The 21,543-nt window shown below is 45.2% G+C and overlaps 1 protein-coding gene across 1 annotated transcript; it reads right to left on the bottom strand.

The window, feature by feature from the left end:
* Nucleotides 1–10,374: 10,374 nt before the first annotated feature.
* RPL26L1 (ribosomal protein L26 like 1) lies at nucleotides 10,375–20,012 on the bottom strand. Its single transcript, XM_056574837.1, has 4 exons — nucleotides 19,859–20,012; nucleotides 17,750–17,922; nucleotides 15,175–15,315; nucleotides 10,375–10,540 (listed from the first exon to the last, which is right to left on the bottom strand). Exons 2-4 carry the CDS (start codon nucleotides 17,915–17,917, stop codon nucleotides 10,412–10,414), a joined length of 438 nt encoding a protein of 145 aa, XP_056430812.1. The 5' UTR covers nucleotides 17,918–17,922; nucleotides 19,859–20,012; the 3' UTR covers nucleotides 10,375–10,411.
* Nucleotides 20,013–21,543: the final 1,531 nt, after the last annotated feature.

Here is a 21,543-nt window from a genome sequence, read left to right as displayed (position 1 = left end):
GTTAGGCTGCACTCACTCCCTGCCTGTCAATCAGACAGGCGGGAGCGAGCGCATTGGCTCCCCGGCCACTGGCTGGGAGGCCACTCCTCCCGCACATCGCCGCCGCTGTCCCTGCATGCCCGCCGCCGGACTCTGCAGTAACTGCAAGTGTAATGAGGGAACAGGCTAGTGCCGTAGCGGGGGGGGGGGGGGGGGGGTGAACGGGCTAGCAAAAAAAAAAAAAAATTGAATGGTGGGAGCTACCCTTTAAGCGTACCCATCACAAGATTAAAGTGTAGCTGTCTATATTTTTGGGTGAAAAAATTCTGTCCCTGCAGCTATTGCCTGTGTGTCTCTGTAAGGAGACCAAATACAGGAACTGTGGGTGGGAAAAGCAGGGCTCTGTGCAGGCTCCTGGCTTGTCAATCATCCTCATGTGTGAGCTGGGAGCATATCACAGAGCCTCACTGCACAGAGCCCTCCTTGTCCTCAGTGTACAGAACCCTGCTTGTCCTCAGTGTACAGAGCCCTGCTTGTCCTCAGTGTACAGAGCCCTGCTTGTCCTCAGTGCACAGAGTCCTGCTTGTCCTCAGTGCACAGAGCCCTGCTTGTCCTCAGTGCACAGAGACCTGCTTGTCCTCAGTGCACAGAGCTCTGCTTGTCCTCAGTGCACAGAGCCCTGCTTGTCCTCAGTGCACAGAGCCCTGCTTGTCCTCACTGCACAGAGCCCTGCTTGTCCTCACTGCACAGAGCCCTGCTTGTCCTCACTGCACAGAGCCCTGCTTGTCCTCACTGCACAGAGCCCTGCTTGTCCTCAGTGCACAGAGCCCTGCTTGTCCTCAGTGCACAGAGCCCTGCTTGTCCTCAGTGCACAGAGCCCTGCTTGTCCTCAGTGCACAGAGCCCTGCTTGTCCTCAGTGCACAGAGCCCTGCTTGTCCTCAGTGCACAGAGCCCTGCTTGTCGTCCGTGTACAGAGTCCTGCTTGTCCTCAGTGTACAGAGCCCTGCTGGTCCTCACTGCAGAGCCCTGCTTGTCCTCAGTGTACAGAGCCCTGCTTGTCCTCAGTGTACAGAGCCCTGCTTGTCCTCAGTGCACAGAGCCCTGCTTGTCCTCAGTGCACAGAGCCCTGCTTGTCCTCACTGCACAGAGCCCTGCTTGTCCTCACTGCACAGAGCCCTGCTTGTCCTCACTGCACAGAGCCCTGCTTGTCCTCACTGCACAGAGCCCTGCTTGTCCTCACTGCACAGAGCCCTGCTTGTCCTCACTGCACAGAGCCCTGCTTGTCCTCACTGCACAGAGCCCTGCTTGTCCTCACTGCACAGAGCCCTGCTTGTCCTCAGTGCACAGAACCCTGCTTGTCCTCAGTGCACAGAGCCCTGCTTGTCCTCAGTGCACAGAGCCCTGCTTGTCCTCAGTGCACAGAGCCCTGCTTGTCGTCCGTGTACAGAGTCCTGCTTGTCCTCAGTGTACAGAGTCCTGCTTGTCCTCAGTGTACAGAGCCCTGCTGGTCCTCACTGCAGAGCCCTGCTTGTCCTCAGTGTACAGAGCCCTGCTTGTCCTCAGTGTACAGAGCCCTGCTTGTCGTCCGTGTAGAGCCCAGTTGTCCTCAGTGCACAGAGCTCTGCTTGTCCTCAGTGCACAGAGCCCTGCTTGTCCTCAGTAAACAGTGCCCTACTTGACCTCGGTAAACAGAGCCCTACTTGTCCTCAATGTACAGAACCCTGCTTTTCGTCTGTGTACAGTGCACAGAGCCCTGCCTGTCCTCAGTGCACAGAACCCTGCTTGTCGCCCGTGCGCAGAGCCCTGCTTGTCGCCCGTGCGCAGAGCCCTGCTTGTCGTCCGTGCGCAGAGCCCTGCTTGTTGTCCGTGCGCAGAGCCCTGCTTGTCGTCCGTGCGCAGAGCCCTGCTTGTCGTCCGTGCAGAGCCCTGCTTGTCCTCAGTGTACAGAGCCCTGCTGGTCCTCACTGCAGAGCCCTGCTTGCCCTCAGTGTACAGAGCCCTGCTTTTCCTCAGTGCACAGAGCCCTGCTTGTCGTCCGTGTACAGAGCCCAGTTGTCCTCAGTGCACAGAGCTCTGCTTGTCATCAGTGCACAGAGCCCTGCTTGTCCTCAGTAAACAGAGCCCTACTTGTCCTCAATGTACAGAACCCTGCTTTTCGTCCGTGTACAGTGCACAGAGCCCTGCCTGTCCTCAGTGCACAGAACCCTGCTTTTCCTCAGTGCACAGAGCCCTGCTTGTCCTCAGTGCAGAGCCCTGCCTGTTCTCAGTGCACAGAACCCTGCTTTTCCTCAGTGCACATAGCCCTGCTTGTCCTCAGTGCACAGAGCCCTGCTTGTCCTCAGTGCACAGAGCCCTGCTTGTCGTCCGTGTACAGAGTCCTGGTTGTCCTCAGTGCACAGAGTCCTGCTTGTCCTCAGTGCACAGAGCCCTGCTTGTCCTCAGTGCACAGAGCCCTGCTTGTCCTCAGTGCACATAGCCCTGCTTGTCTTCAGTGCACATAGCCCTGCTTGTCCTCACTGCAGAGCCCTGCATGTCGCCCGTGCGCAGAGCCCTGCTTGTCGCCCGTGCGCAGAGCCCTGCTTGTCACCCGTGCGCAGAGCCCTGCTTGTCCTCAGTGCGCAGAGCCCTGCTTGTCCTCAGTGCGCAGAGCCCTGCTTGTCCTCAGTGCACAGAGCCCTGCTTGTCCTCAGTGCACAGAGCCCTGCTTGTCCTCAGTGCACATAGCCCTGCTTGTCGCCCGTGCGCAGAGCCCTGCTTGTCGCCCGTGCGCAGAGCCCTGCTTGTCGCCCGTGCGCAGAGCCCTGCTTGTCGCCCGTGCGCAGAGCCCTGCTTGTCGCCCGTGCGCAGAGCCCTGCTTGTCGCCCGTGCGCAGAGCCCTGCTTGTCGCCCGTGCACAGAGCCCTGCTTGTCGCCCGTGCACAGAGCCCTGCTTGTCGCCCGTGCACAGAGCCCTGCTTGTCGCCCGTGCACAGAGCCCTGCTTGTCGTCCGTGCACAGAGCCCTGCTTGTCCTCAGTGCACAGAGCCCTGCTTGTCCTCAGTGCACAGAGCCCTGCTTGTCCTCAGTGCACAGAGCCCTGCTTGTCCTCAGTGCACAAAGCCCTGTTTGTAAAGGTTATCAATCTGAAAGCCCAGTCCGCTAGACACCATCCTCCTGGATCTAGGGTATGTCTGCTGAGAAAGTCCGCCTGTAGATTCCAGACTCCTCTGAGATGTACAGCTGTTATGGATAAGATTCTTTCTTCTGCCCTAGAAACAATGTTGCCTGATATTGATTGGATATGGCTGTGTCTGGGACCCCCTTGATGACGGATAAAAGGATACTGCTAGAGATGAGCAAACTTACAGTAATTTGATTAATCACAAACATCTCGACTCTGTGGTTGCTGACTTTAGTCTGCATAAATGAGTTCAGCTTTCAGGTGCTCCGGTGGGCTGGAGACTCTCTCCTAGGACTGTATCCACCTTTTCCAACCCACCAGAGCACCTGAAAGCTGAACTAATTTATGCAGGCTAAAGTTAGCAAACGCTGAGACGAGATGATTGTGACAAATCGAATTACTGGAAGTTCGCTCATCTCTAGATACTGCCGTGGTATTGTCGGAGTGAAGAAGAATGTGTCTGCCTCTGCAAGATGTTTCTAGGTGTTGGAGGGACATCCATATGGCTAGAAGCTCCCTTAAGAATTTCTGAGCTACAACAGGTCCCCATCTGCCCTGAACTGTCTGATCCTCTGTGTGGCCCCCCCCCAACCCAACCCCACGTGCTGGCATCTGTAGTAATGTCTAGGGGATCTTCCTGAAACCAATAAACCCCGTGACTCAGGTTTTTCTGGGAGCACCACCAAACTAAGATTTTTTTTTTAATGGGAATAAGTACATTCTTCTCCAAAGAAAAAGGAGATTTTTAACACTTACCGTAAAATCTCTTTCTCGAAGGATCCATTGGGGGACACAGACCGTGGGTGTATGCTGCTGTCTCTAGGAGGTATGACACTATGGCAACAAAGAAGTCGGCTCCACCCAGCAGGATTTTACGGTAAGTGTTAAAAATTCTCCTTTTCTCTATCGGCTCCATTGGGGGGACACAGACCGTGGGACATACCAAAGCCGTCCCTTGGGTGGGCAGATAGTCAGGCAGACGGCTGTTCCACTGCCGCCTGCAGCAGTTTACAGCCCAAACTAGCATCAGCCGATGCGAAGGTATGAACCCAGTAGAACCTCGAGAAACTGCAAAGACGACCAAGTAGCCGCCTTGCAATCTCCGAGGCCGAGGCTTGTTCTGGAGAGCCCAGGATGCCCCAACAGAAACAGGTAGAATAAGCCACAACCCTGAAGGGAGGAGTCTTCTCCCTACAGTGATAGGCTTCCGAAATGGCAGACCGGATCCACAGAGAAGCGGTGGCCTTGGAAGCAGGTTGTCCCTTACGATGACCTTTGTTGCCATAGTGTCACACCTCCTAGAGACCGCAGCATACACCCACGGTCTGTGTCCCCCAATGGAGCCCATAGAGAAATAGGGATTTGTACAACCCTGCTACGAGCCATCTTTGTAGTGGTCTTGAGTGAAGTTGGGCCCACCTCACTGACGGGATACAAGAAGTTAGGTGACCCAATATGGACATTGCATAACAGATTGATACCATGGTTTTAGGTCGGTCAAAAAACCGTATACGGGGCAAAAATGAGACAGCCGGAGTCAGCGTTTTACTCCGGTCGGCTCATTGAAATGAATGGGGTTGGGGCCGGATCCGGCTGGGATACGGGAGCGGACGCTTTTTGCCCCTCTCAACCAGATTCAGCACCCGTACACAACAAACGTTGTGTGAACCCACCCTTTCTTGGTATTGGATTGTCTGGATGGAATTAAGAATGAATCCTCTGCCACCCTTGCTATAAGGCCAGCATTCAATCTTTCCATTCCCTTCATAAGCATAACCTGGTTGGCATAGGAGACAAAAGGAAGTCTTTTTAGGTTCTGCCTTCTCCCAAGGGAACTTTTTTTTTTTTAGTTTTTAAGCGCCGTATGCGCTTTTACAACCGGACCTAAAACCGTGGTTGACCACAGTTTTAGGTCCGGTTGTAAAAGCGCATACGGCGCAAAAATGAGCCGACCGAACGTTTCACTCCGGCCGGCTCAATGAAATGAAATGACATACGGGAGCGCATACGGCGACATACGGGAGCGCGAGGTTTTAGCTCCCCCCTGCCGTATGCGCTCCCGTATGGGGGAAAACGTAGTGTGAACCCAGCCTCAGATGGATTCTAACTCAGGACCAAATACAAACTGACCGTGAAAGGGAAGGGAGCATAACTTGGATTTTGATGCTAGATCCCTAGAAGAGGAATTTAAATGGGCACTGTCATGAAATAAAAAAATTGATATGTTGTAGTACTTAAGTACTAAAACATATCTCTAATATACTTTAATTTAAAAAAGTGATTTTAAACCAGTTTAAAATCACTTTTAAATTCGGCCACTAGGGGTCGCCCTCCTAGTGGCCGAAAGCATTCTGCAGTGACGTCACTACAGAATTTCTACTCATTGAAGACTGGCAATGAGTCGAAATTCAGTTACTGCGGTGCTCGCTCCCGCCTGTCAATCAAACAGGCGAGAGCGAGCACGCTGATAGCTGGGGCTGCGCGCATTGGCCAGCTCCACACTCATTGCTGCGCTGATCCTCCGGATGGGCAAGTCTGATCTGAGGTCTTATATTACTTTACAAATTACGTCCGGAACATGTTCTGGTTGGGATCTGGCATCATTTTAGATTTACAAACATTCTTCTTGTAGTTTCCCTACTACAACTCCCAGCATGCCATGATTGCCATTAGCTGTCAGGCCATGCTGAGAATTGTAGTTGTGAAACAGCTGGAGGCACCCTATTAGATAAATAACACTCATACCAGATGTATATATAGTATATCATATATGATATACTATATATACATCTGGTATGAGTGTTATTTATCTAATAGGGTGCCTCCAGCTGTTTCACAACTACAATTCTCAGCATGGCCTGACAGCTAAAGCAATCATGGCATGCTGGGAGTTGTAGTTGGGAAACAGCTAACACAAAACTACAACTCCCAGCATGACCATACAGTCATCAGCTTTCAGGGCATGCTGGGAGTTGTAGTTTTGCAGCAGCTGTAGGCCCCCTGATTACACATGAGTGTTTATCAAACAGTGTGCCTCCAGCTGCTGAAAAACTACAACAGCAAGCATGACCCGACAGCTGTATGGGAATACTGGAAGTTGTAGTTTTTCAACAGCTGTAGGCACATTTATTTTAGAAATTCTGATGAATAATCCTCAGGGTGCCCCCAGCTGTTGCAAATCTACTACTACAAGCATGCCCTGACAGCTAACAGCTGTATGTGCATTCTGGTAGTTGTAGTTTAGAAACAGCTGTAGACACACTGATGATAATTCATCAGTATTTCTAAAATAAATGTGCCTACAGCTGATTCTAAACTATTTAGGGGCATAATTTAGATCATTGGTGGGGTTTCTAAAGTTTCAGTGTATTGGCAATTATTTATTATATCTACCATTATTGTAATCGGTCCCTGGTCTCGGCAGTAATATCGTGCACAGCAGGCCGGCGATGCTCCTCTACTCCTCCTTCCTGGATAGCACATGCACAGGTAAACAGGGAGGAGACCCCAGAGCTGCCTGCCGTGCTATTGGCAGATCATGTATGCGTGCTCGACAGGAGCGCTGCATAGACAATCTAAGGGTGGAAGCAAGCGCCCTGCTTTATAGAGCACATTTAGAAGCACTAAATCTGCTCTATTAAAGCGATTTCAAGATTTTTTTGAAGCCAGGTAGGGGGTTAGGGCTAGATTACTACTAGGTAGGGACATATTAGATTATATAGTACTTGGTGGGAGCTACACTTTAACCATAAAACACGTCTTGAGGGGGTTAGATAATACCGCTGTACGTGCAGATAATCTGACAGACTTGGCAGAAGCATCTGATAAGTTTGAGGCCATCTTGAGGAGAGGAAGAGACTCAAGAATCTATTCACGAGGCGTATCCCCTGAAGATGCAGGTGTAGTTGATCTATATTACACAAACCCGGGGCCGAAGCCCAGAGCACAAATCCCTATAGGGTAAACCCCCCAAAATAAAATATAACTTTTATTATATTATTATATAAAATGATGACAAATGATTAAAACCCCAAATTTCACAGTTCCAGATAAGTAATGAATTCTGGGATTAACCCAGTAGTTTCCTGTCTTATGGGTCTGCAGTACCCAAACAAATGGAATCTGTGAAATAGATTAAAATCTGAAATTTGCCTCCTCTACTAGTTTCGGCGCACCTGCGCCGTCCTCAGGAGGAATATGCGGCAAACACCCGTCCACGTGTCTCACTCTGTCTTTTATATCCTAGGTTAACTACCTCATCACTCCCCGACACTCTACCAGGCCAATCCCTATTTCTTTTCCTTATGTCCAATGAGTGCTTTCCACCTCACCTTCCTATGTGGAAAGTGGCCAACCAGGTTGATGTTTATCTGTTCGTGTCTGATGACGTAAGTTGATATCATCACGATGCGCCATTGTTGTGATGTCCTGGTCATGTGTGTAATCACATGATCGGTTGATCGCTTGTCCTATTGCCGCGCATGCGCCCGGACTTAAACATCGCCTCCTATTTGGTGCGCAGGCGCGGGGACTTAGAAAATATTCTGCTCGCTTCCAGTGTGTAACTCAAAAGGCGAATACGGCGCATGCGCTAGGACTTAGAAATCTACAGTCCATTCATTTTCTATATATGTTATTATTCCGGACCATAGATATACAGTTACTCTGACTCATATGTATCAAATTATCCCGAAGGATATTTGTCCCATAGGATGAGACTATCATGTAGTCAAATGGTGTTTTCAGTCACTAACTGCATTGAATATTCCATAATCAATAGGTTATGATCCTATAGTTAGTTAACGACATAATGCGATCTTAAGGATGATGGGATGACCATACATAAACATAAAGGTAAGATTTTAATCTATTTCACAGATTCCATTTGTTTGGGTACTGCAGACCCATAAGACAGGAAACTACTGGGTTAATCCCAGAATTCATTACTTATCTGGAACTGTGAAATTTGGGGTTTTAATCATTTGTCATCATTTTATATAATAATATAATAAAAGTTATATTTTATTTTGGGGGGTTTACCCTATAGGGATTTGTGCTCTGGGCTTCGGCCCCGGGTTTGTGTAATATATATTAGTGGGATCCCTAACCCACCCAGGGGTTCTTTTTGTGGTTGTAGTTGATCTAGACACACCCAGTGCCCTAGCAACACAAGTGGAAGCAATGCTAGGGCCTAGAAGGGTTGCAGCAGCTTCTCAAGTCTTTTTAAGAAGACTCTCAGCCTTCCTATCCATAGGTTCTTTGAGCTGGGTAGCGTCCTCCAAGTGTACGGAAGTGCGTTGCCACCTTTGCAATAGGGATGTCTACTAGAGATGAGCAAAGTTATAGTAATTCGATTTGTCACAAACTTCTCAGCTCGGTAGTTGCTGACTTTAGCCTGCATAAATGAGTTCAGCTTTCAGGTGCTCCGGTGCACTGAAAAGGTGGATACAGTCCTAGGAGAGAGTCTCCAGCCCACCGGATCACCTGAAAGCTGAACTAATTTATGCAGGCTAAAGTCAGCAACTGCAGAGCTGCGAGGTTCGTGACGAATCGAATTATTGTAACTTTGCTCATCTCTAATGTCTACGTTAAGGATTCTGTAGACTGGGACACTATCCCTATCAAAGGGATAGCGTCTTTTAATCCCTTTTGGAATGAAGGATCCTTTTTCAGGTTTGGAACATTCAGCCTGAATGATTTGGTGAATGTTACTATGGACCGGGAAAGAAAGCATCCTTATATCTCCCAGTCCTCCAAAAAGTTCTTCCTGAATTGTTCTAGGCTCCTGAACTTCTATACCTAAGGTGGAACTTCTGGCTCTGATTAATTCCTCTGTATTCTCTGGGCTAAAGAGGAGTTTTATGAAACCAAGGTCCTCTTCTACATCAGGACATCCAACCACTTCTCCTTCAATGTCCTGAGTAGCGGTACTTTCCTCCGAGTCAGAAAAAGTAATTATCTTAGGTTTTTTTGGGCACCTTCACCACAGCTGAGGTAGAAGCGACAGGCTGAGATGATTTAAACATTATTACACAAACATTTCCTTTTAGTATGTTTAGGTTCAGGGACAGTAATATCCTTTTCTCCCTGAAATAAAATAAGGGAGGAAAGGAACAGAAAAAAACAACCGTAGATAGGCTCTGGGAAAAACCACATAGCCCTCAGTACTCACGGATCCTGGATTCTGCAGCGTCTCACCCTCAGGGACTTTCGCTGTAGTAGAGATTCTGGACTCTGAAAGCTCCATGCAGCAGCCTGAATGAAGCAGAAGAGGCTAGACCAGTGTTTCCCAAACGCGGTCCTCAAGCACCCCCAACAGGTCATGTTTTCTGGATTTCCTTAGTCTTTCACAGGTGATAACTGTGGTGATGCCTGATTCACTGACCATAATTATATCACCTGTGAAAGACTAAGGAAATCCAGAAAACATGACCTGTTGGGGGTGCTTGAGGACCGTGTTTGGGAAACACTGCGCTAGACTAAGGCTTCTTTAATAGAGGACCCTGTCTGCGCTCCGGGAGCGATCCCGTTTGAATTTGCCTGCCTCAATCATATAGGGCAGGCCGAAGCATGTGACCCTGCCCCCACCGGATGTGACTTAAGACGCCAACCACGGGACTGGGGATCAGGCCAGAACGGACCTCACGATACCGGAACTGTCCAATCAGGCGGAGGCAATCTCAGGGTGCTGTCCTGGAGACTACTAGAGAATGGTTTATTTTCATATTAGACAAGGCGATCAACTTTGACTGCCGTGTCTTAGGGGTTAATGCCGGGCATCACAGTGATGTCCGGCATTAGACACTGTTCCCGGCTGTTGATGGCCACCAGGACCACACCACTATGATGCGGGGTAAGCCCATGACCCTGCGTCATAGAAGGGGAGTGGGACCAGGGCGTACAGGTAAGCCCCTGATCCCCAAGAGGTTAACTGTAAATACTGGGCACATTGCCTATGACTCCTCAATGCTTTCTTGTTTTAAGCAATAAAAATATATAAAAAGGAAAAAATAGACGCAAGAAAAACAATGACCATCAATTCTACAGATATTTTAAATTGAGAATTAAAGATAAACCAAGATTACAAGTTCAAACGCATCCTAGACTGGTTGTATAGTTTTACACAGGTGTATGCGCAGTAACCTTTTTATAGATGACATTATACTGACTACAGCAATGGCCAGTTCTGAAACGTTACCTAAAAAGCAGCCAGATGTCAACAAATGAGCCACACTTTGTAGAAACTGAACAGTTTTTGTTTATTGATAAAGTTATTCCTGCATTTTCTCGATTGTTTCTTCCTTGTATTTGCCCTTCTCTTTGCCAACTTGGCGAGACTTGGCCTTGCGTTCCAAGATTTTCTTGCGGTCTTTGTCAAGCTTTAGTCTGGTGATCACCACCTAAAAGAGAAGGTAATTTATTTAGTAAGAGTTGTCATGAGGCGATACCGTTATGAGGATTTTACATCAGAATTCATAAGTTGTATACAAAAAAAAAAGCTGCCAGTAGGTAACAGTTTTAGATATATTAGCATTTTTCAGTTGTGTGGCAGCTATTTCCACAGGTGGTTGTCACTTAAACTCCCTAATAATATATTGATAGTAAAATTGTCACTCAATGATTAAAAATATCAGACTGGCACCGATCAAGATGTTACAAAATTTTGGCATAAATGACTATTAAATCTCCTTAAAAAACCCACAACAGTTCCCCATTGCATCAACTCACTAGGATAGAAATACAGTAACCCCCCGACATGCGATGGCCCCGACACATGATCAAATCGACATACGATGGCCTCTCAGAGGCCATCACATGGCGATGTCAGCATCGACATACGATGCTTTTATTTGTCGGGGCCATCGCATTAACTGCTATCCGACAGCACAAAATGCTAAAGCTGCTGCCGGATAGCAGTTTAAGCATCCCGGACAGGTTCAGTTACCTATCCCCGCTGCTCCGGGTCCACTTTGCGATCCTCCGGCGTCTTCTGTATCTCCTCCAGGGTCCGGCCCTCGCTTTCCGGCGTCGTTATGTCGCTACGCACGCCGTGCAACATAATAACGTCACCAGAAAGCGAGGCCCGGACCCTGGAGAAGATGCGGAAGAAGCCGGAGGATCCCGAAGAAGACAGCAAAGCAGCAGGACAGCATCGGGAGCGGTGAGGACGCGGTCCGGAGCGGCGGGGACAGGTGAGTATAACTTCCTATACTTTACATTGCACGGATCCCTCAACATACGATGGATTCGACAAACGATGGGTCGTTTGGAACGAATTACCATCGTATGTTGAGGGACCACTGTAGTGTTAATTTTCAGGGGTTATTTGGTATTTGCTACTAAAAAAATTTTTGCCCAACTTCCCACACCAAAGGGTTTATGTCTGCAGAATGCAGTACCAGGTACTACTCAAAGTGAGGCAATCCAAAGATGGAGGTTGGACAACCTTACCAGCTAAGCTATATTCAAATACAGAAAAAAAGGCAGTATGAAAGGCAGTATGAAGCAAGATGAAAGTCCTAGTTCTATTCGGAAAATGCCATCCATGTGTAGCTGGACCTCAGCATAACCCCAAATATTACAAGATCATACAATGGCATGATGCCCTGTGCCAGAAGAAAGTCACTTACAAGAAATAAAAAGCCTCCTATACACTTAACCTAAGATGGAGGATTTAGAGTCAAATATATAAAACACTTAACATCTAATGCTCTGCCACACTGGCCTATCATGGCACTTTATGTCCAAAAACACATTGAGGGGGAATTTATATTTGGATTTACTCTGGCAAATAGTGTGAAAAATTTATACCACAAAAACAGTTGTGGCTTAGAGACTTTGGGGGCAGATTTATCAAAACCTGTGCAGAGGAAGGGTGGTGCAGTTGCCCATAGCAACCAATCAGATCGCTTCTTATATATTTTTCAGTCCTCTTAAAATGAAGGCAGCAATCTGATTGGTTGCTATGGGCAACTGCACCACTCTTCCTCTGCACAGGTTTTGATACATTTCCCCCTTTGACTTTTGCTTTAGATGCTTTTTCCATAGTCTGGTTTCCTTTTTGAAGTGGTCATGAATCTATCATGTGTGACTGTCAAAGTCACGGCACCCCATACCTGGCATAGGCTGGGTTCACATCACGTTTTAGGCAATAGGGGAACACATACGGCTGGGGGGAGTTAAAGCCGGGCGCACCTGTATCCCTGCCCTATGTAATGTATTTCAATGAGCTGACCGTAGTGAAACGCTGAATCCGGTTGGCTCATTTTTGCCCTGTATGCGGTTTTCCAACCGGACCTAAAACTGTGGTAGACCACGGTTTTAGGTCCGGTGGCAAAAACACATACGGGGCAAAAATGAGCGTTTCACTACGGTCAGCTCATTGAAATACATTACATAGGGCAGCATACGGCAGGGATACAAGAGCACCAGGTTTTAGCTCACCCAGCCGTATGCGGCCCCGTATTGCCCAAAACGTGATGTGAACCCAGCCTTACATAACTGTGCAGACAGCATCTGTAAGAAGTTGCAGGATTTGGCACAATGGGTTAAAGTGGCCTACGTGGTAAATTTTTTTATAACATGATTGTTTTGACAGGTTTATGATAGGAGTACGGAAGTGTTACTAAGACGTTCACATACATGAAGTACAGGTCAGAAGAAACGTAGCGGCTTGTTCCATCTGATAATGAGGTGTAAAGTCACAGGACAGACACCGCTCCAATGCAGATGAATCTCTCTACCTCCTCATTTAAAGCCCTTTGTACACAGGTACTAAAGGGAACGTCTCAGAAGGAGGTCATAGGACAAGTGTACATGCTTACAAAATTTCCCAAAACCAAAGTGGTGTACTAAAGTGTAATTAAAATAAGGTCTGCTAGCACCATTTTTAATCACGACATGCAACCATTAAACAAGGCACATGTACACATCACACAAATTAATGTATAAAAATAATTCACCCTTGATAAATATCCCCACTTTTGCTGAAATGATGGTACAATTTCCAACCCTAACATCATTACCAGATTCTACCATGTTTGTTTTTATTGCCATATGTAGGAGGATAAAAAAGGAATGGATAAAAGATTATAAAAAAACATTCAAATGGCCAACATTGTTCTGGCAGGTCTATGATGTGAGCCTATTACAACCATCACTTGTGAAGTCAGTGGGTAGAAGTAAAAAGCAACAGATCAACATTAAGCTGCATTAAATGCTTTCTATAAAGATTTTGGGTAGTTAGCGCCATCTTTAAAATAAAAATAAAAGTGTCAGCTCAGTATGAGGTTAGGTCACAGATAAAACTATCCTTACATGTGTTCTGATGGTCATTTGTAAAGATATAGGATTGTCATTTTCCTTTGCAGCTAAAGTGCCATGAGGTGGCACAGAGCCAAAGTTTTTACTGATTGACATACAGAGTGCAGAGCCCTTTATATCGGTCATGTAGGGTATGATGGGCAGATGGGGTTTAAGTAGCTAATCTGCTATCAAACCTGCGTTTAAATGCATCCCCACAACTGGCTGACCGTACAGAGATCACACTACAGTGGGTGCGTATTCAACTCAGGCATGATGGGACGCAAAGATGGTCTGTACATGTCAGCAGGGAAGACAAGTCCTGTGATCAGCTGTTGTCTCAAGCCACACAAGAGGAGAGACAGTCATCCATAGAGCACAATAATGCAGAACTTCCAGGGGAAAAAATCTGCAGTATCCAAACTGACACCATACATAATTGGCCAGTGGTATATAGATTAAAAGTTTAAAAATCCTGGAATACTCTATAAAGCCTTCTAGTACTTAGCTGCTGTATGATCCAGAGGTAGTTATGTAGTTCTCTTCAGTCAGTGCTCTCTGCTGCCACCTCTGTTAGAAACTGTCCAGAGCATGGGCAAATCCCCATAGAGAAGCTCTCCTGCTCTAGACCGTTCCTGACAGGTGTCAGCAGAGCATGGTGGTAAGACAGGAAAGAGCTACACAACTTCCACAGAAGCATATAGCAGCTGATAAGCACTGGAAGGAAGAATTAAGATTTATTTTAAATAGAATTTACAAATGTGTATAATTTTTGGCACCAGGAATTCTAAAAGGGGTTTTGAGTGCCTTATCTGACCGAAGCAGCAGTCACACACAGCACCACTCAATTCATTATCTAGAGGACTGACCAATAGCCAAGTACTATGTCATATCTGAATAAAAAAAAGAAAAAAAAAAAAACTTACTGAAAATAGTAAAACAAAACTATAAAGATTTTGTATCCTAAAGGCAAAAATAGGCTCGTTAAAAATACTATACAGATAAAATTAATGCTTTTCCGGGAATGCTGGGAGTTGTAGTTTTGCAACAGCTGGAGGCTCCCTGGTTGGGAAACACTATGTATGGGAGCTGAAAACTGTATAAAGCCCATGTATACTTAGTTCTGGCACTGTTTTGCAACAGCTGAAGGCACTCTGGTTGGGACACACTGGTATAAGGCCTAAAGCAAGGCTTGAGCTGGCTGTGGAAAATACAGGGATTGCCATGCTTTTCTTAACCCTTTTTAAACCACTACGCTGCAGAGGAAATTTTTCTTTTTTAAATTTCTTTTTGTGTTGTCCACAGTGATCTCTGCTGACACCTGATGCCCGTATCAGCAACTGTCCAGAGCAGGAGAAAATCCCCATTGCAAACCTATGCTGCTCTGGACAGTTCCTGACATGAACAGAGGTGCGAGCAGAGAGCACTGTCGACAAGACATGTATGTGGCATACAGCTGCTAATAAGTACTGGAAGGATTAAGATTTTTTAAATAGAAGTAAATTACAAATCTGTAACTGTCACCAGTTCAAAAAAAATATAAGTTTTCTACCAAGTACCCCTTTAGAAACTTTGAAACAACAAGTCTACAGGAGAGTGCTCTAATGTTATAAAATGGAGTTAGAGCTTTTGCTACATTTTCTATTAAACATTTAATCAAATCCCATATTTTCTCTTTATAAACCTTTACAGAAAAGCATAATGTCGATTTCTGTAGACCACCTATACACACCTTGCTGGGGTGAATACCAACATGAACAGTGGTACCGTTGGCCTTCTCACGTTGCACACGTTCAATGTAGATCACGTATTTCTTTCTGTACACCTGGACAACTTTACCAATTTGCTGGCCTTTGTAGTGTCCACGAACCACCTATAGGAAGTATGGAAGAGTTACTAAGCCGTTCACATACATGAAGTACAGGTCAGAAGAAATGTAGCGGCTTGTTCCATCTGATAATGAGGTGTAAAGTCACATGACAGACACCGCTCCAATGCAGATGAATCACTTTACCTCCTCATTAAAAGCCCTTTGTACACAGGTACTAAAGGGAACTTCTCAGAAGGAGGTCATAGGACAAGTGTACGTGCTTACAAAATTTCATGAAACAATAAGAAACCTCAGTTAAGCTGGGTTCACATCATGTTTTTGCAATAAAGTTTCCGTATCAGGTTTTTGATGAAAAACTGGTTCCTCAAAACCGGACTAAAAACTGTATCAAAACGTGTGTACAAATTTTAACCTGTACACTTTTAAAAATGTCCTGTTGCATCCGTTTTTAAAGAAAAAAAAAAAAACGTTTTAACTTCTCTCCATTATGAATAAAGTTTTACTTGTTTGAAATTCCAAGAAAAAAATAAAACTGCGCAAAGTCAAAAACCGCATGGAACCGTATGCACATACGGTTCTGTACTGTTCCCATTGACTCCCATGTTAAAATATAAATTTTTTTTTAAAAAGGCGCAGTTCATAAAACCCTTCCATAACATGTATATTGCAACTCTAAGTCAGCAGAAATGTGGAAACCAAAAGGTGCAAATAAACCCCTGCTTGCGCCTTTTCTAAAAAAAAAAACAGTCTAAAGACACTGATAAATGAGCTTAGTACAGCCAAACATTACAAGGGTTATCCAGAAGTGACAACCAATGGAAAATGGAATCTTAAAGTATATTAGTGTTTTAGTAAATGTTTGTTTAGGGTGCGTTTCCACCTGGCGTATACGCAGCGTAGCGCAAAATTTGCGATAGCAGCCGGAAATACGATGTGTATTCCTCGCTCACTATACACACAGGGTTTTCCGGCGGCAGCCCTATGTGTGCAGTGAGTTTTGGAATTTTGCGCAGCGTGAGATACGCTGCGTATACACAAGGTGGGAACACACCCTTACAGTGAATGAGAACATTCCGGTTTTCTGAGTCTTCGCCTGCGTTCACAAGGCCATCTAGACCCGTCCCGTTCTCCCGTCAAAAATAAAAATGGACAAAAAAAAAAAAAGGACAATAATGGATGTTATCAGTTTAAATCCGTTATTGTTCAGTTAACAAAAACTAAATTTTTTTTTGTTCTGAGCATGCTCAGAAGTAAAAACCGATTGAAAAAAATGGATGCAAACGGATTACATTAAAGGCTCATCCCTTTTCCATAGACTTCAATATTAAATTTACCGTATCCTTATTTCGACGGAAGAAAAAAAACACTACATGTGCCGTTTTTTCTGCCGTCAAAATAAAATAAATGAAATGAGTGCAGACTGGTATAAACTTATGGGATTTTTTTAAAAACTGTTTTTAATCCGTTTACAGCCTGCAAGAACGGAACAGAGACGCGGATAAAAAAAAAAAAAAAAACGGGGACAGACGGCCGTGTGAACGCACCCTTAACAAGAGTAATACAATTGTTCCCTGTGAAGGTGATTCTCAGCAAGCCAAACATTTCTTCTGTTCCAATAGTTTGTTGCAAAGCATAATGGTTCAGGTTGTTTAGAAAGTTGTATACCATGCCATCCAATTATCCTAGGACAAGTAACCACGTATAAACCAGCGGGGCTTTGCACGTAAAACTCCTTTGATTTCAATGGGAAACTCCACATGCTTCAACAAGTGCGCTGTGGATTTTTTTAGCACTTCTAAATGTTTCCCCTCTGAATTCAGTGGGAGCATAAAATTCTGCACCAACTTCCAGAGTCCAGATGTGAAATCTGCAGAGAATTTGAGGCGGAATTTTCTACCACTTCTATCTGCCGTGTGATTGAGTCCTTACAAACCGATATATCTTGGTTTATCCAAATGACATTTTCTATAAAAGCCCAATAGGAACCCTGTTATTTTACTCTAAGGGTACGTTCACACGAGCGGATTTACAGCGTATTTTACGCTGCGGCTCCACTGGTGAAGGCCCCGCTCTATGCTGTCTCTACACGTGCCTGCTCGTAGCCGCAGCGATGTACTCCCACCTCGCGGCCACTCTCCCTGCTCTGAGCTAGGCAGAGAGCTCCCGCGATGTGCGAGTGTACTGCATATTGCCGCTACAAGCAGGCACATGTAAAGACAGCATACAGCGGGGCCTTCACCGCTGTAAAATCCACTCGTGTGAACGTACCCTTACACAGCTACTCCATGTGAAGAGAACACTGGCCCAGATTTATCAAAAACTAGAGCGATTTCCTCACAACAACCAATCACAGCTCAGCTAACAAGCTCTGGTAAAGTGAAAGTGGAGCTGTGATTGGTTCTTGCGGGAAAATCCCTCAGTTTGATAAATCTGGGCCATTGAGTGCATTATACATACTGTCACATCAGTCACTTACCTGGACCTCATCATCCTTGCGGATGGGCATGGAGCGGACATTGTACTTCTGCCTCAGCTCCTTAGACAGGGGGGAGGACATGATCTTCCTGCGCACATGAGAGGGGGCATTGAAGTGCCTTTTGCGGTTCTTGCTGCGGTCTGAGGTCACAAACCGACTGAACTTCATGGTGACTGCAGACACAAAACATAGGATGTTAGAGAATTATTTTTAAAAAAATGTCAGATCTGTAATCCCACTCCCTTTATAGGTACATAAGCAGCAAGGTCCATATTAAAGGGGTATTCCAGAAAAAAAAAAAAAATTTTTTATATCAACTGGCTCCAGAAAGTTAAACAGATTTGTAAGTGAGTTCTATAAAAAAAAAATCTTAATCCTTCCAATAATCAGCTGCTGAAGTTGAGTTCTTTTCTGTCTGGCAACAGTGCTCTCTGCTGACATCTCTGCTTGTCTCGGGAACTGCACAGAGTAGAAGAGGTTTGCTATGGGGATTTGCTTCTACTCTGGACAGGTGTCATCAGAGAGCACTTTGAGAGAAAACAACTCAACTTCAGCAGCTCATAAGTACTAAAAGGATAGATTTTTTAAATAGAAGTAATTTACAAGTCTGTAACTTTCTGGAGCCAGTTGATATATAAAAACCAAGTTTTTTCCTGGATAACCCCTTTAACATCTCCACAGCTGTCAGAGTAATGGTACCATCTAGCAGTCACACCTTTTAAATCCAGTTAGCTGCATAATAAACCACACTGGGAATGGCAGCACTAAGTATATATGGGCTCTATACAGTTTGCAGCTCCCATAGTGTTTCCCAACCAGGGTGCCTCCAGCTGTTGCAAATTACAACTCCCAGAATGCCCGGAAAGCCAAAGGCTGTCCGGGCATGCTGGGAGTTGTAGTTTGCAACAGCTGGAGGAACCATGGTTGGGAAACACTTCATACATAACTACAGGAAATTATATATATATATATATATATATATATATATATATATATATATATATATATATATATATATATATATATATTTTTTTTTACAGGGAATGGGAAGCTTGATCGCCGCATCTAAAGTGAAACTAAATCCCGGCTAGCTCCGGACCACCGCGCGGCGTCCCGAACAGCTTGCAGGATGTGAGGAAGGTCCCTACCTGCCTCTGACCGCCGAATGACTGCTCCGTGCCTGAGATCCAGGCAGGAGCAGTCAAGCGGCGATAACACTGATCGTTGCTATGCCAGTGCCTATGGGGGCTATAACATTGGGGGGAAAAAAAAACCAAAGACAAAACATGTGGTATCGTAAATGTCCAAACTATAAATATATATCACTAATTAAACCGCAGTCAATGGCGTACATGTAAAAAAAAAAATTCAAAGTCCAAAATAGCGTATTTTGGTCACTTTATACCCTAAAAAAAGTGAACAAAACAAAAAACGTAACGATAAAAACTTCAGATCACAGTGCAAAAAACGTAGAGAATAAAAAAAAGTTATAGGGGTCAGAAGACGACATTTTTGTGCATGTAGTTGATTTTTCCAGAAGACAAAATCAAACCTATATAAAGGAGGGTATCATTTTAATTATATGGACCTACAGAAGATAAGGTTAATTTTACCAAAAAATGTACTGTGTATAAACAGAATCCCCCAAAAGTTACAGAATGGCGTTTTTTCCTTCAATTTTGTCACACTATTTTTTGCTTTCACCATAAATTTTTGGGTAAAATGGCTGATGTTACAAAGTAAAATTGGTGGTGCAATAAAAAAAGCCATCATATGGGCCTGTAGGTGCAAGAGTGAAAGGGTTGTGATTTAGAAGGCGAGGAGGGGGGAAAAAAAATACAAAAAGAGAAATCCGCCAGAGAGGGAAGGGGTTAAAGACATACAGGGGTTACAGCTTCTTACTAAACACGAGCCGTGTAACGTCACACACCGGCAGACTAGTCCATACACCCAAACTCTACCGTAACACACGTCATAACACCAATAGTTTCCATCCGGAGACCGGACAAGTCTCCGCTACACACTGACACCGTAACGATGAGTGAAAAGCGCGCTGCGGGGAAGGATGGCGCCCGATTATACTTCACACTACTCTCCTGAGCTCCTTACCCTGCCTCACAGTCCACTATGGCCGCCGGAAAAGAGAAATAGCAACCACTTCCGCTCCCATTAGTCGACTGTACAACTCTCGCGATAAAAAGAAAATGCACCCTCCCCCTCGTCCCGTAAAGTTTTCTACGATCCGTAAAAAACTAAGAGCGCAAGCGCAGCTTTCCTCCACTACGCAGTTAGCGTAGGGAGGCTAGCGTATCTTCGCGCATGCGCAGTTGAAGTCAGGGAGTCCGTAGAAAACTGTGTGCGCTGGCGCGGTTTGCTACGGACTCCGGGTAAGTAACTAGCGTAGGTAGGGTAGTGTAGCAGGCAGCTAGTGAGACAAACCAGCGTAGGGTTAGCGTAGTTTAACATTAGTTTAGCGTAGCTAGCTTAAATTGTAGCGTAGTTAGCGTAGCTTAGGTTTTAGAGTGAAAGGAGATAGGTTATAGGTTTTAAAGTAGAGAGACTACAACTCCCAGCATGCCCAGGTATGCTAGGAGTTGTAGTTTTGCATGTTTCACAGTGAAAGGATTACAACTTCCAGTATGCCCAAACAGCTAAAGGCTGTCCATGCAGGATGGGAGTTGTAGTTTCACATAGTTTTAGTATAGTTAGTGTAGTGTTAGCTCAGTGTTAGGGTACTTAGCGTAGTGTAGTGTTAGCGCGTTTAAGCATACTTAGTGTAGTGTAGTGTTAGCGCAGCTTTAGCGTACTTAGTGTAGTGTTAGCGCAGTTTGAGCGCACTTAGCGTAGTGTAGTGTTAGTGCAGTTTTAGCGTACTTAGCGTAGTGTAGTGTTAGCGCAGTTTTAGCGTACTTAGCGTAGTGTAGTGTTAGCGCAGTATTAGCGTACTTAGCGTAGTGTTAGTGTAGTTTTAGTGTAGTTAGCGAAGTGTAGTGTTAGCGCAATTTTAGCAAAGTTAGCGTAGTGTAGTATTAGTGCAGTTTTAGCATACTTAGCATAGTGTAGTGTTAGCGCAGTTTTAGCGTACTTAACGTTATGTAGTGTTAGTGTAGTTTTAGCGTACTTAGCCTGGTGTATTTTTAGCACAGTTTTAGCATAGTGTAAGTGCAGTTTTAGCATAGTTAGTGTAGTGTTAGCTCAGTTTTAGTGTACTTAGCGTAGTGTAGTGTTAGCGCGTTTAATCATACTTAGTGTAGTGTAGTGATAGCGCAGTTTTAGCGTATTTAGTGTAGTGTTAGCGCAATTTTAGCATAGTTAGCGTAGTGTAGTATTAGTGCAGTTTTAGCATACTTAGCATAGTGTAGTGTTAGCGCAGTTTTAGCGTACTTAACGTTATGTAGTGTTAGTGTAGTTTTAGCGTACTTAGCCTAGTGTATTTTTAGCACAGTTTTAGCATAGTGTAAGTGCAGTTTTAGCATTGTTAGCGTAGCATAGTGTTAGCGCAGTTTTAGCATACTTAGCATAGAGTAGTTTTAGCGCAGTTTAAGTGTACTTAGCGTAGCATAGTGTTAGCGCAGTTTTAGTGTACTTAGTGTTAGCGCAGTTTTAGCGTACTTAGCGTAGTGGAGTTTTAGTGTACTTAACGTAGCGTAGTGTTAGCGCAGTTTTAGCGTAGCTAGTGTAGCGTAGTGTTAGCGCAGTTTTAGCATAGTTAGCGTAGCGTTAGAGTAATTTTAGCATACTTAGCATAGCGTAGTGTTAGTGCAGTTTTAGCATACTTAGCGAAGTGTAGTGTA

Source organism: Hyla sarda, chromosome 4, assembly GCF_029499605.1.
Source record: "Hyla sarda isolate aHylSar1 chromosome 4, aHylSar1.hap1, whole genome shotgun sequence".
NCBI classification, from domain to species: Eukaryota; Metazoa; Chordata; class Amphibia; order Anura; family Hylidae; genus Hyla; species Hyla sarda.
The sequence above is the reverse complement of the archived record's forward strand: the minus strand, read 5'-3'. Positions and strand labels throughout refer to the sequence as shown.